The 17,347-nt window shown below is 35.2% G+C and overlaps 2 protein-coding genes across 4 annotated transcripts; both read right to left on the bottom strand.

The window, feature by feature from the left end:
• Positions 1–179: 179 nt before the first annotated feature.
• Positions 180–3,305, bottom strand: LOC110708243 (psbQ-like protein 3, chloroplastic). Of its 2 annotated transcripts, none has more exons than XM_021886328.1 (3): positions 2,469–3,305; positions 392–913; positions 180–310 (listed from the first exon to the last, which is right to left on the bottom strand). In XM_021886328.1, the coding sequence occupies exons 2-3, from the start codon at positions 845–847 to the stop codon at positions 215–217; spliced, it is 552 nt and encodes a 183-aa protein (XP_021742020.1). In that variant the 5' UTR covers positions 848–913; positions 2,469–3,305; the 3' UTR covers positions 180–214. The 2 variants fall into 2 exon arrangements, with proteins under 2 accessions (XP_021742020.1, XP_021742019.1); XM_021886327.1 differs by lacking the exon at positions 2,469–3,305 and adding an exon at positions 1,278–1,537.
• A 1,281-nt stretch (positions 3,306–4,586) lies between these two features.
• LOC110708241 (auxin response factor 8-like) lies at positions 4,587–14,744 on the bottom strand. 2 transcript variants are annotated; one of them, XM_021886325.1, is made up of 14 exons: positions 13,997–14,744; positions 13,687–13,802; positions 13,507–13,605; positions 13,295–13,351; positions 13,033–13,188; positions 12,860–12,944; positions 10,043–10,133; positions 9,764–9,928; positions 9,515–9,637; positions 8,748–8,823; positions 7,990–8,140; positions 5,665–6,662; positions 5,389–5,579; positions 4,587–5,065 (listed from the first exon to the last, which is right to left on the bottom strand). In XM_021886325.1, exons 1-14 carry the CDS (start codon positions 14,037–14,039, stop codon positions 4,975–4,977), a joined length of 2,442 nt encoding a protein of 813 aa, XP_021742017.1. In that variant the 5' UTR covers positions 14,040–14,744; the 3' UTR covers positions 4,587–4,974. The 2 variants fall into 2 exon arrangements, with proteins under 2 accessions (XP_021742017.1, XP_021742018.1); XM_021886326.1 differs by having other exon boundaries at positions 7,993–8,140.
• Positions 14,745–17,347: the final 2,603 nt, after the last annotated feature.

Here is a 17,347-nt window from a genome sequence, read left to right as displayed (position 1 = left end):
ACATTCCTCAAATGTAATAGAGTAACAATTGTTGGATTAACAAGCATTAATTTGCTGTGAATGTTAAACTTGAACAACATTTTTGAGGCCACCATAATCTCCGATGTCAGTTTATGTGCTTCTGCTCTCATTCACAAGTAGATTGAGAATAGCTACAGGGTAAAAATGCCATTACTCATCAAGAAAAGGGGTTGTAGAATTACAGCAATAATTTTCATATTCTAGATAAAAAGTCATTCAGAGCAGCTGCAACGTTGTTGTAACATTCCTGGACTCGTGCAACATCCTTGTCTCTTGCAGCATAATCCAACTGCATTATGCATACATAATAAGTTCAGACAGATTAAAATCAGACCCAACAAGTTGTTCAAATAGGCAGCTAACACGGTACCTTGGTAACATTATTGAATAACTTAGCATAGAGCCTCCTCAGAAGAGGCCTGGCGCTGCCCTCTTTGCTCTGTATAATCGTGTAGAAGTCTTGTTTCAGGTATGATGAATTCTTTCGTAATTCTTGTTGTGCATCTCTCCAATATTCCGAGTCCAAAAGTGACTTGACATCTAATAACCCCTGTGCGTGATCTCTGACTACACTCTGAGCCTCCTCAACTGTTTGGTCAGGGACAGTTATCCTTAAGTCTAAACTCTTTGCAGTTTTATCACTCATAATTGCTTCTGTTGTTAAGAATAATGAAGTCATTACTGCTATGGCTCCGACTCTTCTGCTGATACACGGCACAAGTTTATGAGTATTCACCTTGACAATCGGAGAGGACATTGTGCAGCAGGTGGATACAGGAGTAACATATTGCATACATGCTCCGATGACCAACGATGCAATCGCCATAGAGTAGAAAGATATCTGATGATCAGACTGCACTAAACTATCAGTTCATTCATGCTTCGCTTCCCCCTGAAAAAACACAGAATATTTGTTATTGTCAGGATAACTTGACTTTTAATTACATTTAAGTACATGAATCCATAAACTGAAGTATACTAATGGATGCAGTAGCACATATAAAAGCATATGACAAGAATATTGATAATACGACGGTCCAAGCACAAATGGGATGGAATATCAATGTGAATTCATTGCAGTGTTGCATAACCCCATTTCATAGTTTCTTCAATAATAGCAAGTACAAGAAAGTGGAAACTGATGGGGTTATTGAGCATTATTAAGAATACAAATCGGCGAAACAACCAACCAAACCAGTTGTCACCGAGCACTCGAGCGGTGGCATATTGAGGCAGAAAGAAAATGAGAGTATTACCTTAGAAAAATGGGAGAAAAGTGGGAGTTGAGAGCTTGAGCTCCTCAAATTTTGGTGAAGAAGAACAGAGAAAGGGATAATATGTGGTGAGATAATAGGGGCCCAAATAAAAAATGTTAGCTTGTCTTTTTACAACTTAAATTATCTATTGCTATTACTATGTTCAATTACTATATGTGTAGATTATAACCATGACTAATTATTTTCTCTCTTTTTTGGGTATTTTCCAATTATTATTGAACCCAAATTATTGTACCCTCTTCTTCTTAAAAAAAAAAAAAAAATCGTGTTTAGAGTCTTATAATAAAGAGAAATACACTCATAATCAAGGATTGTTTAATTGATTAAATAAACTAAATGGAGTATTTATATCGAGTATAAATGTATTTACCTGCTCGATCTGGTGGTCAAGGTTTTTTATCTTAAGAATTAAGAGTTGTGATGTGAGTGTTTGTTATGATATTGTCATGTTTCTCACCGGATTGTTTTGGATGTGAGATATCTGTCAGTTGTGGTCAGAGTTTCTAAATGTCAGTTATGGTTAAGGTTTCTTAAGATTTACAATTGTCAATTATGATATTGTCATGTTCTCGCCGGATTATTTTAAAACGTGGGATATCTGTTTGTTGTGCCAAACTGCCAATTATGGTCAAGGTTTGTTGTGACACACATTTTGAGAAAGGTAAATGAACAAAGTTTTCAAAAAAATTTAAAAATATCAGTATTAGGAGAGGGTAAGAATATTAGTTGTTGAATAATATTGATAAATTTATTTATGCCAGTACTTTCTCAATCTTTGAGCACAGTTGAATTTTAATATCCGTCAACAACACTAATATTGGTCAAAGAAATAATTTTGAGAACTATCACAATTTGTAATTCCTAATTGAAAAGATAAATTTTTGTAAGGCCGGTTCGATTTTTTTCACCATATACCACTGAATTTTAATTTAATTCATTATATACCATTAAAAACTTTTAAATTCACCTTATAACCTTCAGTTTTAAGAAAATGTCTCAACATGCCACTAATGACTAATACGTTAACACTGTTAGTCATTAAAACTAATAATGCCACGTAGCAACATATAACTGATTGCCTTTTAAATTATTTAATTTAAAAATAATTTTATAATTAATCAAAAAATTAAAAAAACAAATAAATAATAAATAAAAAAACCATCCACCCACGTCAGCGCAGACGAAGCCGACTAGAACCCTCGTGCCGGTTCGGGATCCGACTAGAGCCCTCGTGCCGGCGCAGATTCATACTAGATTCCCCTGGAGACGTTACTCCCCTTCCCTTGAACCACCGTGCCTGCATCCTTCGAAAAACCATCCCCTAACCACCGACCCATAGTTATCAAAATCGCGATCCGGATCGTAGAATCGCAACTCCCCTTCCCTTGAACCACCGTGCATGCATCCTTCGAAAAACCCTCCTCTAACCACCAGGTCCAGCCGATGCCACAAACCCCTCCCTCGCATCGGCAAAGCGAATTCGCCCCTCCCGACGCCATCTCCACGACTCCACCCCACTAAACCACCACGTACGTCAAAAACCAAAAACCAAAATCAGGTTTCAATTTTGGTGTTTTAGGGTTTTGGGGTAGTGGTTTTTGACAATTTGGGCGGCGACAACGGGGTTTTGGGGTGGTGTCTGGGTTTTCGAGTAAGGTGGAAAGGCGGAGAGGGGTTTTGGGGTTCAAGGGGAGGAGGGAGAGGGGAAATTGGCTAATGTGGTGGTGGGGGAATTCGTCTAAGGTGGTGGCTAGGGTCGAGGTGAAGGACGACACCGACACAATGGAGAGGCGTAGGCACTGTGGAGGAGCGCCGCCACGGTGGTGGGCAGGCTGGGTATCAGTGTGGGGGAGAAGGAGGGGTGGTCATTTAAAAAAAAAAAAATTTGTTTAATGATTTTCTATTTTTTGATTAATTAAATAAGAACTAATTAGATGACGCCACGCAGCTCTGTTAACTTTAATAACTAAAAGAATTAACGAAAAAGGAATTTGGTGATATTTTCCTAAGACAAAATGGTATACGGTGAATTTGAAAGTTTTTTATGGTACATGATAAATTTTGTTAAAACTCGATGGTATATGTTGAAAAAAACCGTATAAACAATTTAGTAATAATATGTTTAGGTCAACAAAAACAAATTAATTTTTTTTTTTTTGACAAAAAAATTAAATTGATTTTAATAAATCTTAATTAATCTAAACACAAGGATTTTATTGATCTTATTCAATACTTTCAAAAATAATTAGGTTGAACGTGTTGGATTAAAGAGAGAAAAACCATGTTTTTTTATTGTTGATCAGTTCACTCTACAAGGAGGTTGTGGCTTACAACGTTTGCCCTCAAGTGGGTTGTGGAGTAAGCCTTTTATGTCTTCTTTATAAGAAAATCAGCCTACTCCACAAGCAGGTTGTAGCCAACAACGATTGACCACAAGTGGGTTATGGAGTGGATTCTTTGATGTCTACATTCATTCATCTTTTGGCATTCTTCCTTCATCTCTTGGATTCTCTTGTAACCTCCCATTAAAGTGGTTGTTTATAGTGATTTAATCAACTTCTATATTATTCAGTCACCCCTTTGATGTCTAGATTCATCCTCTTGAAGCTCCATCCTTGCCTATAAAATTAGTCTGGTTATTCTTCAGTGTTGATATACATCATACACAAAAACTAGCTAAACACATTTGTTCTTTGGGCATAAGTTTATATGACTCCACCTCTCATCCAAAAGTACCTTTGAGTGAGAGTGGTGTGTAACCTTAGGGAACGTACCGGCGATACAATGTGCACCCCGATTGCGTCGGAATTCGTTTTCAAAGGCAGTGATGAAGTCACGCCACACCATATTCGTAGCCTTTTAAACGCATATTTTACAACAGAAATCAGACCAGAAAACACTTCACACTAGTCCAACCAAAAAGTCAAAGCAATATTGACTCATGTATTAAGATAATTCTACTAATTAAACTAATCAAATGGATTGGTCAACCTTTGCATAAGTTAATTACAAATTTGGATAAAGTTAGTTGTAATCATTTGATTGTTTTCTGGATATTCTGGACAGGACTTTGGATATCATACCGACAAGTTCCTGTTCAAAATCCTAAATTACTGGATTATGTCCAAAATCTTTTCCTATGTCATCTGCAGTAAATCAAAAATAACATAAACAACCAGTTTTTATCATGAATATCAACTTCAAAGCTTATAAGAATTCGCAGGCAACAATGAAACTCGTATTTCGCAACAATTTGAGGCATGGAAAGAAAATTAGGAAAAAAACAGAGAAAACAACGAAGGCATTATAGTAATAGATTCTCAAATTCTACTATCATAACGACAATTTCATGACCGGTTGTTCACGAACCTGGCCAAGGAAATCTTACTCACCCAAAATGGCTACAAATTATAACAGTTTCTACATAGATCCTGCGAAAGCTCGGAATATAAACTTCAGGTGAGCTACAAAATGTGTATCTGAACAAAAGCTACTAATTTGATGTTTAGAATTTTACGGCATGATGCCTCCCAGAAGCTGAGTTAAGTAGTACTCAGGACATGCTGTAGTAAATTAATAAAAGGATTTTATCTTCACTTGCTTGATATATGGAAGAGGGTAGATATGGAGCGAGGACTATACTGTAACTTCAATCTGCATCTTTCTAACGGCAAATCTATGAGTACGTCTCAGTCCCGTGCTTCCCCAACTTCTGAACATCCTCAGGTGAAAGTATTTTAATATAGGAGACATTGTACACGAATGCCCTGTAAGAGAAAATTATAAGTAGCTTGTTACAAAAATCCAGGAAGGGAAAGAAGAGAAGAAAAAAAAAAAACAGAAAAGTAATTCAACAGATAAAGTATGAAAGAAATTCCAATAGATACACAAATGAAAACAGAACAAGGGTGGAAAGCAAACACCAAAGACGAGGGTGGATAGAGGTACACAGAGACCAAAAAACAACTCAACAAAAATCATGAATAAATAGTAAAGCATGCAACAAAGAACAGACTCAACAATACTAGAATAAATGAAGTCAGCAGCAAAATGTGTGTTCATCAAATAAGTGGAAACAATGATTACTTACTCCCATGGATCGTCTCCAAGGAGAAGCACATCGTTCTCCCTGTCGACAAATACAAGCTGCCAGCCTGATCTCAGAGGGTCATCGAGCTTTCCCTCAATTCCAAACATCTGACCCAGCTCCTCACGCAGCTCATGATAACTGCTGAACCGGGAGATGTCTAACGAACGCCCAACTGATCCAGATTTATACACCTGAAACCAAGAAATACCATAATTACTCTGATACTAAGGATAAATGGCAAAAACAGTTATTCTTTGTAATTTCAGGAGCATGTACCTTGACAAATGTTCTTGTTGGGGTTGACAGGTCACCCTGCCCTTCACTGTGCAACTCAGGGGAGTTGCTATTACAACCATACATTGAGAGTTGAAACCCTGAAGCACCAGATGGTATTGAACACAGATCTGTATCATTTGAAGAAGTACGATAATTGGTCGGCATTGTCATCGGCAACACCAGCCCAGAAGAATCAAGATTAGCACCAAATACATTGTGATTCTGCACATCTAAGCTACAATTTCCAGTCTCCAAGGAAGCCTCTTTTCCAGGGTATGGAGGTAGTGAGACAGCATCCCCAAAGGCGTTAGCGGGTGTATACGAATTCATTGATACTAAGGGATGTTGGGAAGTCTGTTCATTTAACATTGTATGATTTACATTCGACATGTCAGACAAATTACTAATCCCTTCAGTACATGTGGATGACATAATGTTTTGTACAGGAGAATGAGTGGATAGCTCAGCATTTGCAGTGCTAGTGTCTGCTTTTCCAAGTGATGATGACATAGTATGTTGCTGCCTGCTTTGCATTCCATTATTCGAAAGTGAAAATGCTTCAGGGCCACATAACTGCTGATTTGCTAGTCCCTCATTATGTTTGAAGTACTCCTGTGGAAGAACACGCTGAGGAAGGTTATCCTTGGAAACTTGGGACTGCCCTTGCATGAACTGTTGGGCAATTGATGGATGAATCATTTGTTGCTGCTGTTGCAACATGGGAAGTTGACTGGTTGATTGCGGAAGGTATTGCATAGGCTGTTGAAATTGCATTATCTGGGGATTTAGAACATCACCGCCACCTCTTAAATTTTGAAAATTGGATGACAACAAGGCTTGATATTGCTGGTTTTGATTGCCAAGTGGAAGCATGTTGTCAACTCTTGACTGCATCCAAGGAAACATTCCAAGGGATTGGAAATTCATGGAATTAAGACCTTGTTCTCCACCTTGTCCTCTCAACCACATTAAGCTGTTCGCAGCATCATCTATATTATCTGCAATATGAAATTAAACAGATAGATTTGGTAAACAGATAAAGCCTTTTCATTTGTCAGCAGATCCTATTATAGTTATGAAGACACAACCCACGTCAAAAACAGGAAACAATATCATAACCCTAGCAAAAATAATTTCCCCTTCAAGAGGAACAGATAAGAGCCATAAAGCCCAAAGATATAAAAGGGAAGCAAAAGGCAAATTGTTTGGAATTCTGAATATCTGTATGCCATTAAAGGTGTGAGAAAGATCAGTAACATAAACTTTTCAGAATGGTCAATTCAATCCCGCATGCCTCATTTTAAAAAGTTCAATTGCCTAAATCAAAGTATCAAGATATCTGGTATCCAAAACCTTACATTGCCAGATAAGAAAACATTGAACTGTAAAACTTTGATGCTATTGCATAAATGAGGCTACATTTGACATTATATGAGCTTGACAATTAGCTTCAAGCATACAATAAAGAACACAAACAATACTTGATCTATTAATTAACCAATGATAACTGTAAAAAAATTATTTGCATTTACTTTCTTTCCCCAGTAGATCTCTGAAGTTTATAAAAAGGTCAATTCTATGGGCACTATGGCCAAGTTGGGTATACCATTACCATACACCTAGTCCTTCCACCATTTGTTATTTTTGACAATAAGGAAGCAATTAAATCAAGGTTAGAAATCTAGAATTCAGGTCAGACATAAACATAAAGTTCCAAGAGAAGAATGCAGAAAGCACCATCTGCATTTGGTGCCCAGAGAGGTATTGTGGGGAACGAAATAGGTGTTTTTAAAAAGCAATTTGGTGCATCCATATTCCATATCAAGGAAGTGTGAGAGGGAGTAATAAATTATGGAATGCTGATTTTGTAAGATTTAATTGGTCCCAAGTCCCACATGAACATCCAAGGTAATGCATCTACACCAATAAAACATGTGTTTTTCTTTTATAATTGTCAATACCATTCATAACTTCAAAGATATGTAGGCATGAATGATGATGAAAACTAAAGAAGATATATGCATACTGGTAAATGGAGATACATTAACCTGAACATTCAAGTGGAATATTTTCTTCTGCATTATACACAAAATTCATTACTATGTCCTAAACTATTACCTTACACCAAACAAGACAAATAGAATTCATAAATTGTCGTCCATTTTCTTTTCTCCTTTCAATTGTAACCACCAGCCTGCCAGCCATTGCTAACTTCTACTAGTATAGTAGTATACTTCAAATTTGTATAGGTTTCTTGTTGCCACACAAATAATGAAAAAGAGACAATAACACAAGAAAGAAAGAGTTAAGGGAAATCAATACTACTACCTGACAATGATGAAGTGCCGGCATGCCAAGGTCTTTTGAGCCTTAATGGAAAAAGTGATGGATACATGGGGAAGGTTGTCAACGGCTCAATCTCCCATAATGACACTCGTGGTTGTCTCTCACCAGCAGTTGATTCATCCCAACCAACCTGAACAAAAACATCGAATTGAAACACAATAAGATAATCTAATACAAGTTGTATGTGAAAGGTAATACCATGTTTTATTGAGCTTTTGACTTAGAACTAAGTCAATTATGGAGTACGCATGGTAAAGTGTCAGCAGATTTTGAGAGCTGTAACAGAATGGGTGACAGCACAAAGAAATTTCATCTAAAATAATTATGAGGAGAGCTACAGCTATGATAAAGGTTGACAAATACAACTGTAATTCAGGATTCGCATGAACTCTAGATAAGTAGGTTCAGTAGTCTGCCACATCCATATGCACCCAACTCATTTAAAATTGTTTTTCAGTGATGCTGAAATATAGACAAACAAGGTATAACCCAATTTAACTATTCAACAAAATTTTACTACGTGGAGGCTTTTCTGCATTAGTATGCAATAATCAGTAGAAAACTACTCAGGATATCAATTCCATGAGACAAATTTTGATAATTTTGCAGAATTATATTTCTTCTCACTCCTCAGTCAAAGTATTCGAAGTGGGCATGAATGGATGGGAAGTAAAAATCTAACAGAAGATTAAGATGTAGAATATTAACTAATAAATAAAATTGCATATCAGTGATACCTTCACAGATCTCCAGTGAGAATTTGGCCAACGAACAGAATCTAAGTCACTAATACCAGTGATGGTACCCATGTATCTGCAAATTATGAGGGTGAAGCAATTAGTAATTTAGCATAATGAGTAACACAAACATATAATGAAATGATAGAAGTCAAATTTTCAGAGAAGTAGCCATATGGTTTTACAGATTAGATGACAGAATTTAGATTCACGAATACTTTAGAATCGCTGTGGAAAATACTTTTCCATAAAGACATCATGACATGTTTGCAATTTATAATCACTGTATTGTACGAGGAGCAAAGAACTTTAGAATGGAGACTAAAAGTAATCACATCAGATCAAAAAAAAAAATAAAGGATAAACCGTTGCTTGTGCAAGTCATAGAAAGCACAAAGTGCAAGGAAAGAGACTATTCATTTCAAAAACAAGTTGAATTGTTGTAAGCATGACCCAGGTGACAGAGATTCAGTATGAAGGCATGTCAGAGGTATTCTAAGATACCATCAAAGAACTTAATACTTCCTCCTATCTATTTTACTTGATCCTGTTTGACTTTGCTACTGTTCAGTGTTCACAGACTCTCTTTTGACCATTTTTGAGATATACACACAAGAAAAGATATATGAAACAGGTCAATTATAAAAGAACAGGGGAAGGTGTGTCACAGATGATTGAACGCTAGGTATTCATTCTAGCCGCAGATTATTCCACATATATTCATGGAAAAGAACAAAAGCTATCAGTAATTTGTATGGGGATTATACCTCCGTACGCTAGATTCTTCAGTCTCAAACAGCATACGAAATCGCATCCCCACAGAAACACGTGTGTGATACACAGCTTTAACATATTTTGACAAAGGTATGATGAACTCAGATGGGCTTGCCCTGAAAACAACAATAAACACGATGAGTTAGAATGAAAAAGAAAACCAAATAGTCAAAGAAATCCAGGAAACCAACCATGGAAAACCAAGAGCAAGGAGAACAAGACAATGACGATAAGGTACTGACCTTGGGTTAAAGAAGACGGTAAAACAACTATTAGTATTAGCAGCATGAGCTGCAGCTGCCAGAAGTCCTATATGCATACTGTCACTTGATAAAACAGATGAAGGCATCACAGTTTGAGGTCGAGTGGCGCGGCGAATTCCCAGAAGCAGTTGGTTCTTCTCATTCCTAAGTTCAGATGTAAATCCATGAATTTCAGATAAAACTAAGGCATTCAACTAATCAACCATGAATTCTCCAAGGAAAATTTTTTTTAAAAAAAAAGAAAAGAAAATAGATTACCATATAAACAGAACAGAATCTCCAGCAACAAGCCTTTTAGCACTGACAAAGACACTCCACCCAGTAGTAAGAAGGTGCCTTTTGGGCTGTCCTGAATAAGATAAAGAGTGAATTGTTAAAGAGAGATATAACTAGAAGGTTATACAAATCAGACAAACAGGGTATCAGAATACTGGGAAATCATACACACACACACACACACACACACCTTTTATTATTGGTATGTCATAAGATGAATTAAGCATCAGCAAATATAACTATAATAAAACCAAATGGAAACAGCTACCATACATACAATTCAAGCACTAACTAGATGTGCATTCCTGTCCTCCAATCTTGGAGAACATAAGTTAACAAATCACTGAATGTTCTATCAGAAACAGTCTCTCAACTATTTTCTCAAACTAGATAAAATTAAAGAAATTTCTTCCAGAAACAGTCTCTCAAATATTTTCTCAATAAAGGTAGAAGCAAATATTATCACGATCTTCCAAGACTCCGGCAAAGAATTGTGTTGCTTGGCAACGGTTGTTGAACAAATTGCCAAGACTAGTGAACTAAAGGAAGCTAACATAAACATGCGTATGGGATGTCATAGACATAAAAAAAATATAAAAAAAAAAAAATATTGTACATGCTCAGAAAACATCATGAAAAGCAATCCTACGTAGAGAGTTTGTTATATACTGGACAAGGCATAAGATCCCATGGGATAAGCATGGTAACAAGGAAACAAAAGGCAGAGTCTGAGAAAAAATAAAAGGTAACTGTTTACATGTACAATTAGAATCTGAAGCTGTACAGGAAAACAAGACAATGTTTCATTTTTCTAAGTAATAGTTGTATAGGAGAACAAAACTTATGGAGTTATCGATGTCCCAAAGTATTAGCCTATTAGGAGAGAGTTTCATAATCATCTCCATAAAAACCAAGTGATTACACAAGAAAGAACCTGATTTTTGACTGAGAAAAGTAGCTTTTGCATGTATAATAAAACTATCATGTAATTTTCAGGCCGGACCTAAATACACAGCATTTACCAGACTTCTGCACTATTCCCAAACCACACTTTCACCATATTCTTTTTACTTGTATATAAAAACAAAAGCTTTCAGGTAACATTGCATTTATGTCTATATATATTTCCAAGTTATCAACTTTACACAAATTTCATGCTCGCCAATGAAAAACTTATAAAAATTATAAAAAGATCTCACATGAATTTGATAGTACTTATTGAGACGAATTCAAAAAGATCCCACATGAATATGTTTTTCCTTACATATTATTCACAAAAAACGGTCAAAGGAGGGGTAGTGAATAGTGTAAAAGTCAAAGCGGATCAAGTAAAAAAAGAACGGGGGAAGTATTATACTAATGGTCAAAATTGTCCTTTGGCAAAAATGAAAATTAAGATGGTATAACTTACAAGAATGAAAAATATTCAGCACCCAATCACCTAACATATACTTGTTAGCATGATTCCACCCAATATCAATTCAACTAATCAAATATAATCGTAATAATGATTCTGCATATATTACCCCTTGCATTAAAAATTGGACACCCCATCTTTGAACTCATTTTCACATAAGCAACAAGTTGAAATTTAAAAAAAAAAAGAAAAAAAAGTTGAAACTTGTGGAAGAAATTCATACTGCGAATATCTGAAAACTTAACCAGATCTCGCCACAAAGAATCCATTAAAAACTATTTGTCCTTAAAGGCATTTATCACAATCAAATTTAGTTCAGCAGAAGTCATTGAAAGATGGATAGATAAACATCAACATCATGACCTTGTCACTATTTGTATAAGATTATTTTCAATACTTACCAGTCTACCACTAAAATTTGGGTTTTGCTCCAGTGTTAAGTGTAAGTTAAGAATCTCTTATGAATGTAAGGGGTCTAGAGTCAAGTGATCAAATCTTATTAGTTATCAGTTATACCAATACCAATACCAACACCAACATGTATTTTTAGCTATCTTTATTATTTTTCACTAGCAGCATTTGCTTTTTTTTAATAGAACTACTTTTTTCTTCTATATTCTTTTTGCAAAATTGGCCCCAGTTGGAATAATTTTCTGGCTTCATCCCTGATACAAGTTGACAGTTTTAATCCCACAAGTATAGACCTAATCTTGGAAAGAAGATACATAGTATCCTTTTTCCAACTTCTTCAGGTCCCTATATAGTTGTAGCCCAAGGTAAAAAGAAATCCCAGGTCAACTGCCACAAACGAAGATCTTATGCTAGAGCTCCATTATAGATCATGATTACTCGGTTCTACTATCAGTCTAACACCTTGTACCCATACACCACCCTTCCATCCCACCATTCAGATGCTGAACACAATGTCTGGCACAACATAGCAATGACTAATGTTTCAGACAGCATAACAAAACTGCGTCAAAAGTTTTTTATTCTTACACATACATGTATGCTAAAGCATGATGGAAGGTTTCTATACTAATGAAATTTATTTGATGAATTACAGGGGACAAGAAAGAGGCTATGAGCACTTTCCTCTATCACTCTTCCCTTGATTGAAAACAGCAACAATTTAATTAAGATACCAGTTACAGATAGTTGATTAAGGTCAGTTATAAGCAGTACTGATTGAAATTCTCAAATTTCCTTTTCTTAGGAAAGAAAGAGTAGAAATGGGCTAACAGTTCTCTGCTGATTTTGGCACAGGTTGGTTCAAAAGTACAATACAAGAAGCTCACCGTACATCTTGAATGATAACAATTATTATTAAAATATCAAACTTACTAGTTATAGACACTAACTAAAAAGCAGGAAGCATATACCTCGAAAAATATGCCGAAACTTCCACTCAACATCATGCAGATCCCTAGCAATCAGCTCTTGAGCAGGTGGCTGCTGAGAATAGTCCTGCAGAAAATTTTTAAAGCAAAATCTATAAGATAAAAGAAGGGTCAAAATTTTAAACATAGAGCATAATAGGGACAAAAGACGTTACCAGTGGGGGGAAAACTTTCTCAGCTGCACGACGAGGAACAGAAAATCCTCCATGTGTACTTGTGTCACTAGCTGTCAATGTTTTGCAAAAGTAATTGGTGGGCTGTCTGCTAGGGATCCCAAAATCTGCAGGAAGATAAATATCCTTTTGCTCTTGCTGCACACATGAACGCATAAAGATATTAATGGCTTTGCTAGATGATCAAGCAGATCGTGCAACATTGCAACTCAATCAAATTTAACCATCATAGTACAAGAATTACCGGACTCAATGGCTGTAAAGTCATTTGAGCATAGACTTCATCTGTCTCGACATCAGCCTGAAATCCCAAACATTTACAATTTCAGTCTAGCTCTTATTTTCCAACTCAGAACTTCTTGCTCCGCCGCAAAGGCAATACATTCTTCATTGACAATATTAAATCACATAACCAGATTTAAACATAAAATTCAAGTTCAGGAGTAAAGGACAAACATGCATTGTGACATTGTGAAGTTGGCAGATCAACTGTGCAGGCAAACTGGGGTAATTCGGTATCTGCCCATCAATATCTCTGTTGGTAGTAGCAGCAACCTAAATTTCAATAACCAAAGTTACAAGCAGCAAACCAAATTATCTCAAACACAACACTCACATAAATTGTTGCAGCCAAACCTGCTCACTATGACCCTGTGGGAAGTACACAACACGGCTTCCGGCAGTCGGTAGGCACACAAGAGGGCCCGCACAAGCATGCCATAGTTCTGAATTCAAACACTTCTTCTCACCCCCTATCACAGTTCCATTCAAACACATGATCAATACAAATACAGTAACACTAATAACACTTTCAATATACCCTAAAGAGATCTCTATGCAAGCATAAATACATCTAAAAATCTAGTAAAATTACATAAAAACATGCATAAAGTTCAGGTTAAACTAAAAAAACAAATAATAAATTGAGAATAGATTATGATAATACCTTCATGACCTTGCTGACCCAAACCTGAAGTTGAAAGCTTCATATCCCACTTAATACTAATCTGGGTAAAAAGCTAACTCAAACAATCTGTACTAATATGCAATAACTTAATAATCTCCCACTTCAACATATCCAATAATTCAAAACCCTTACTTCCCATAAAAACCCTTTTTCTTCTAATTACAACCACATTCCATTCCTTCATTAGTACACTTCAAATTTCACTACCCTAAAACTACATAAATCCCCCAAATTTGGGTCAAAAACCCCACATTTCACCAAACTAAACCAAACCCACATCAAATTTTACAAAACCCACTTTAAAAACCACTAATTAAACCTTTATTAATCAAAAACCCACTTCATCAAATTAGTAAGAATCATCAAAACTAAACAATTTTTCTTCTCTTTTCTTATTAAATATAAACAGGGAATTTTTTTATTTTTATTTTTTTCCTTGTTCACTAGCTTAATACAATGAAAGCTCGAGTTTCAAGGCATGATGAAACTAAAACCCCATCAAACATAAACCAAAAAACTCCCTCTTTTTTTTTATTTTTCTGGGTTTTTCCTTATTTTTTTGGGTTTTTTTTTTAATTAATGAACTAAGAACAAGTTTATGGAGCAACCACCCGACCAGAAGTCGACCTGAGCAGGCAGTAGTATGAGCAGAGGAGAGAGAAAATTGGGTATGAAGAAGAAGGAAAAGAAAGAGAGAAGAGGAGGATATTTTTGGTAGTATTTAATTTTAATTTTATGTAATAAATATAAAAAAAATAAATAGATTTCACAATTTCATTTGAAAAAAAATGGAGAGGAGAGAGAAAGAAAGAAGAGAGGGTGCATGTTTATGGAAAAAGGGGAAATCAGAACCGTAGGAAAAGCCGTACGCAGTAAATCGTGACCGTGCGTTGGGTTGCTGATGCTTCCGCACTGATATGACAGCAGGCATGTGCCCCCATCCTTCAGTGGTCGTTGTCAGAATGAGGGTACGGATTTTTGCCCATCAAAGTATTATCAAATTATTGAACCCTCTTCTTCTTAAAGATAGGTTGTGTTTAGATTCATATAATAAAGGGAAATACACACATAATCAAGGATTGTTTGATTAATTAAATAGACTTTATGGAGTATTTATATCGAGTATAAATGTATTAATCTGCTCGATTTGGTGGTTATAGTATTGTATCTTAAGAATTAAGAGTTGTGAGTGTCTGTTATGGTATTGTCATATTCTCGCGCGGATTATTTTGAATGTAGGACATCTGTCGTCAGTTGTGCTCAAGGTTTTTTTAAGTTTTACGAGTGTCAGTTGTGGTATAGTCATGTTCTCGCCGAATTATTTTAGATGTGGGACATTTGTCATCAATTGTGCTCAAGGTTTCTTATAAGTTTTATGAGTGTCAGTTGCGGTATATCCATGTTCTCGCCGAATTATTTTGGATGTGGGACATCTGTTGTTAGTTGTGCTCAAGGTTTCTTAAGCTTTACGAGTCTTAGTTGTGGTATTGTCATGTTCTCGCCGAATTATTTTGGATGTGGGGCATCTGTTAGTTGTGGTCAGAGTTTCTTAAAAGTTACGAGTCTCGGTTATGGTATCGTCATGTTCTCGCGGGATTAGTTTGGATGTGGGACATCTATCAGTTGTGGTCAATGTTTCTTAAGACCTACAAGTGTCAGCTATTGTCATTTGTCAAGATTAGGGTGGATTACTTAGGAGGTGTGACATGATATGTTATTGTGTTAGTAGTGGTCAGGGTTTGCCTCTTAAGAGTTATGAGTGTCAATTATCGTTATATGTTTGGATTTGATCAAATTACTTTGGATGTGAGACAAGTTGTAATTTTGTGCTAAGGTCAGGGTTTGTATCTTAAGAGTTATGAGTGTCGGTTATGGTTATTTGTCCGAATTAGATCGAATTACTTTGGATGTGGGACGTGCTATATTATTGTGTCCATACAAATTAAATTTTGAATTGGATTAAGTCGGGTTATTATAGGCTAATTTTTTACCCCGGTAATTAAGAATTTAAGGCATGGATGGGATTCGAATTCAGCTTGATTCGTATGGGGCTCCATAGGCGGTGACAATTCTCTTTAAAGTCCTTCCTACTTGTATAGTTGTATTTGTGTATAGTATTATTAAAAAATTAAAATTAGAATGACAAAAAATAAAGTAATAATTGGTTGAATTGAATGAATGTATGAAAGAGAAAGAAAGAAAAGATGGTCTTCATTAGTCTAAACCTTTCCCCTCTCCCCTCCATATTGCATTTCTTTTCTTTACTTTTTTTATATTTCCTTTTATCAATCCCTTTTACTGTTGTCATTTTCAATTTGAAAACTATCCCAAACCTTCCTTTGTTTTTAAGCATTTTCCCCCTTTATTTCCTAGTAACTAGTACTACGTTTTTTGTCTTTCCATCGTAAATTATTTCTAAATTTATATTCTTCCTTCACCAGATTCTATAAATCTAAAAGAAAGATTATGTTAATGATGATGGGAAAGATTCAGTTTAGTGGTCTAATGTGTGGTTAGTTGTATGCTTTGTGCTACTAGATTTGTGCAACTATCGTGTTGAATAATTTGAGATAGGCAATTAACTTTTACGTTTGGCAATCAATTTGTTGGTAATTTTGAAAATACTTATATTTTAAGTCAATGTCCAGTCATACTTTAGGACTCGTATTCATGTTTGACACATACATGCACCGAATTATGACAAACACATAAAAAATCATATACTCGCTCCTATTTTTATTTTATTTTTAAAGTGCTCTACTTCTCCGGACTAGAAAAATATGCTGATACAAATTTTTAACTAATAATTTTTTATTATAATAAGTACGTATTTGTATAAATTATAACAATAAAAAATTAATACTCCCTTTGTCCCATAATAACTGAAACAACTAGTTTGACTTTATTTTTATACTAGTTTAAGTCCCGTGCAATGCACGGTTTTTACTTAGCATATTTATAAATTATAATGTTAATTTAACAATAATTAAAAATAATAAAAATCAATATTTTAATTGAAACAATACTTGATTTTCTTTTCCATTGAATTTTATATTATATTGATATCAAAAGTTATTTAAAAAAAAAGAAGCAATATTTAATGATTATAGGGTTTTATATAAGATTAAAATGTTATGTTAATTATAACCCGTGAAATGTACTTATGTACCCCATATATCCCTATTTTGTTGGCATGTTTTGACTGACACAATATTTTATAGCATACTTTGACGGTATAATGTTTTATACAAATTTAATTGAATATTTTTTTGTGACAATTAATAATCAAGGTTTTTAAATTTTTATTTTATAGTTATTGAATTGTAGTGT

The sequence above is a fragment of the Chenopodium quinoa genome, unplaced genomic scaffold, assembly GCF_001683475.1.
Source record: "Chenopodium quinoa cultivar QQ74 unplaced genomic scaffold, ASM168347v1, whole genome shotgun sequence".
In the NCBI taxonomy this organism is placed as follows: Eukaryota; Viridiplantae; Streptophyta; class Magnoliopsida; order Caryophyllales; family Amaranthaceae; genus Chenopodium; species Chenopodium quinoa.
Note: the sequence above shows the minus strand (reverse complement) of the source record. Positions and strands in the feature narration are given on the sequence as shown.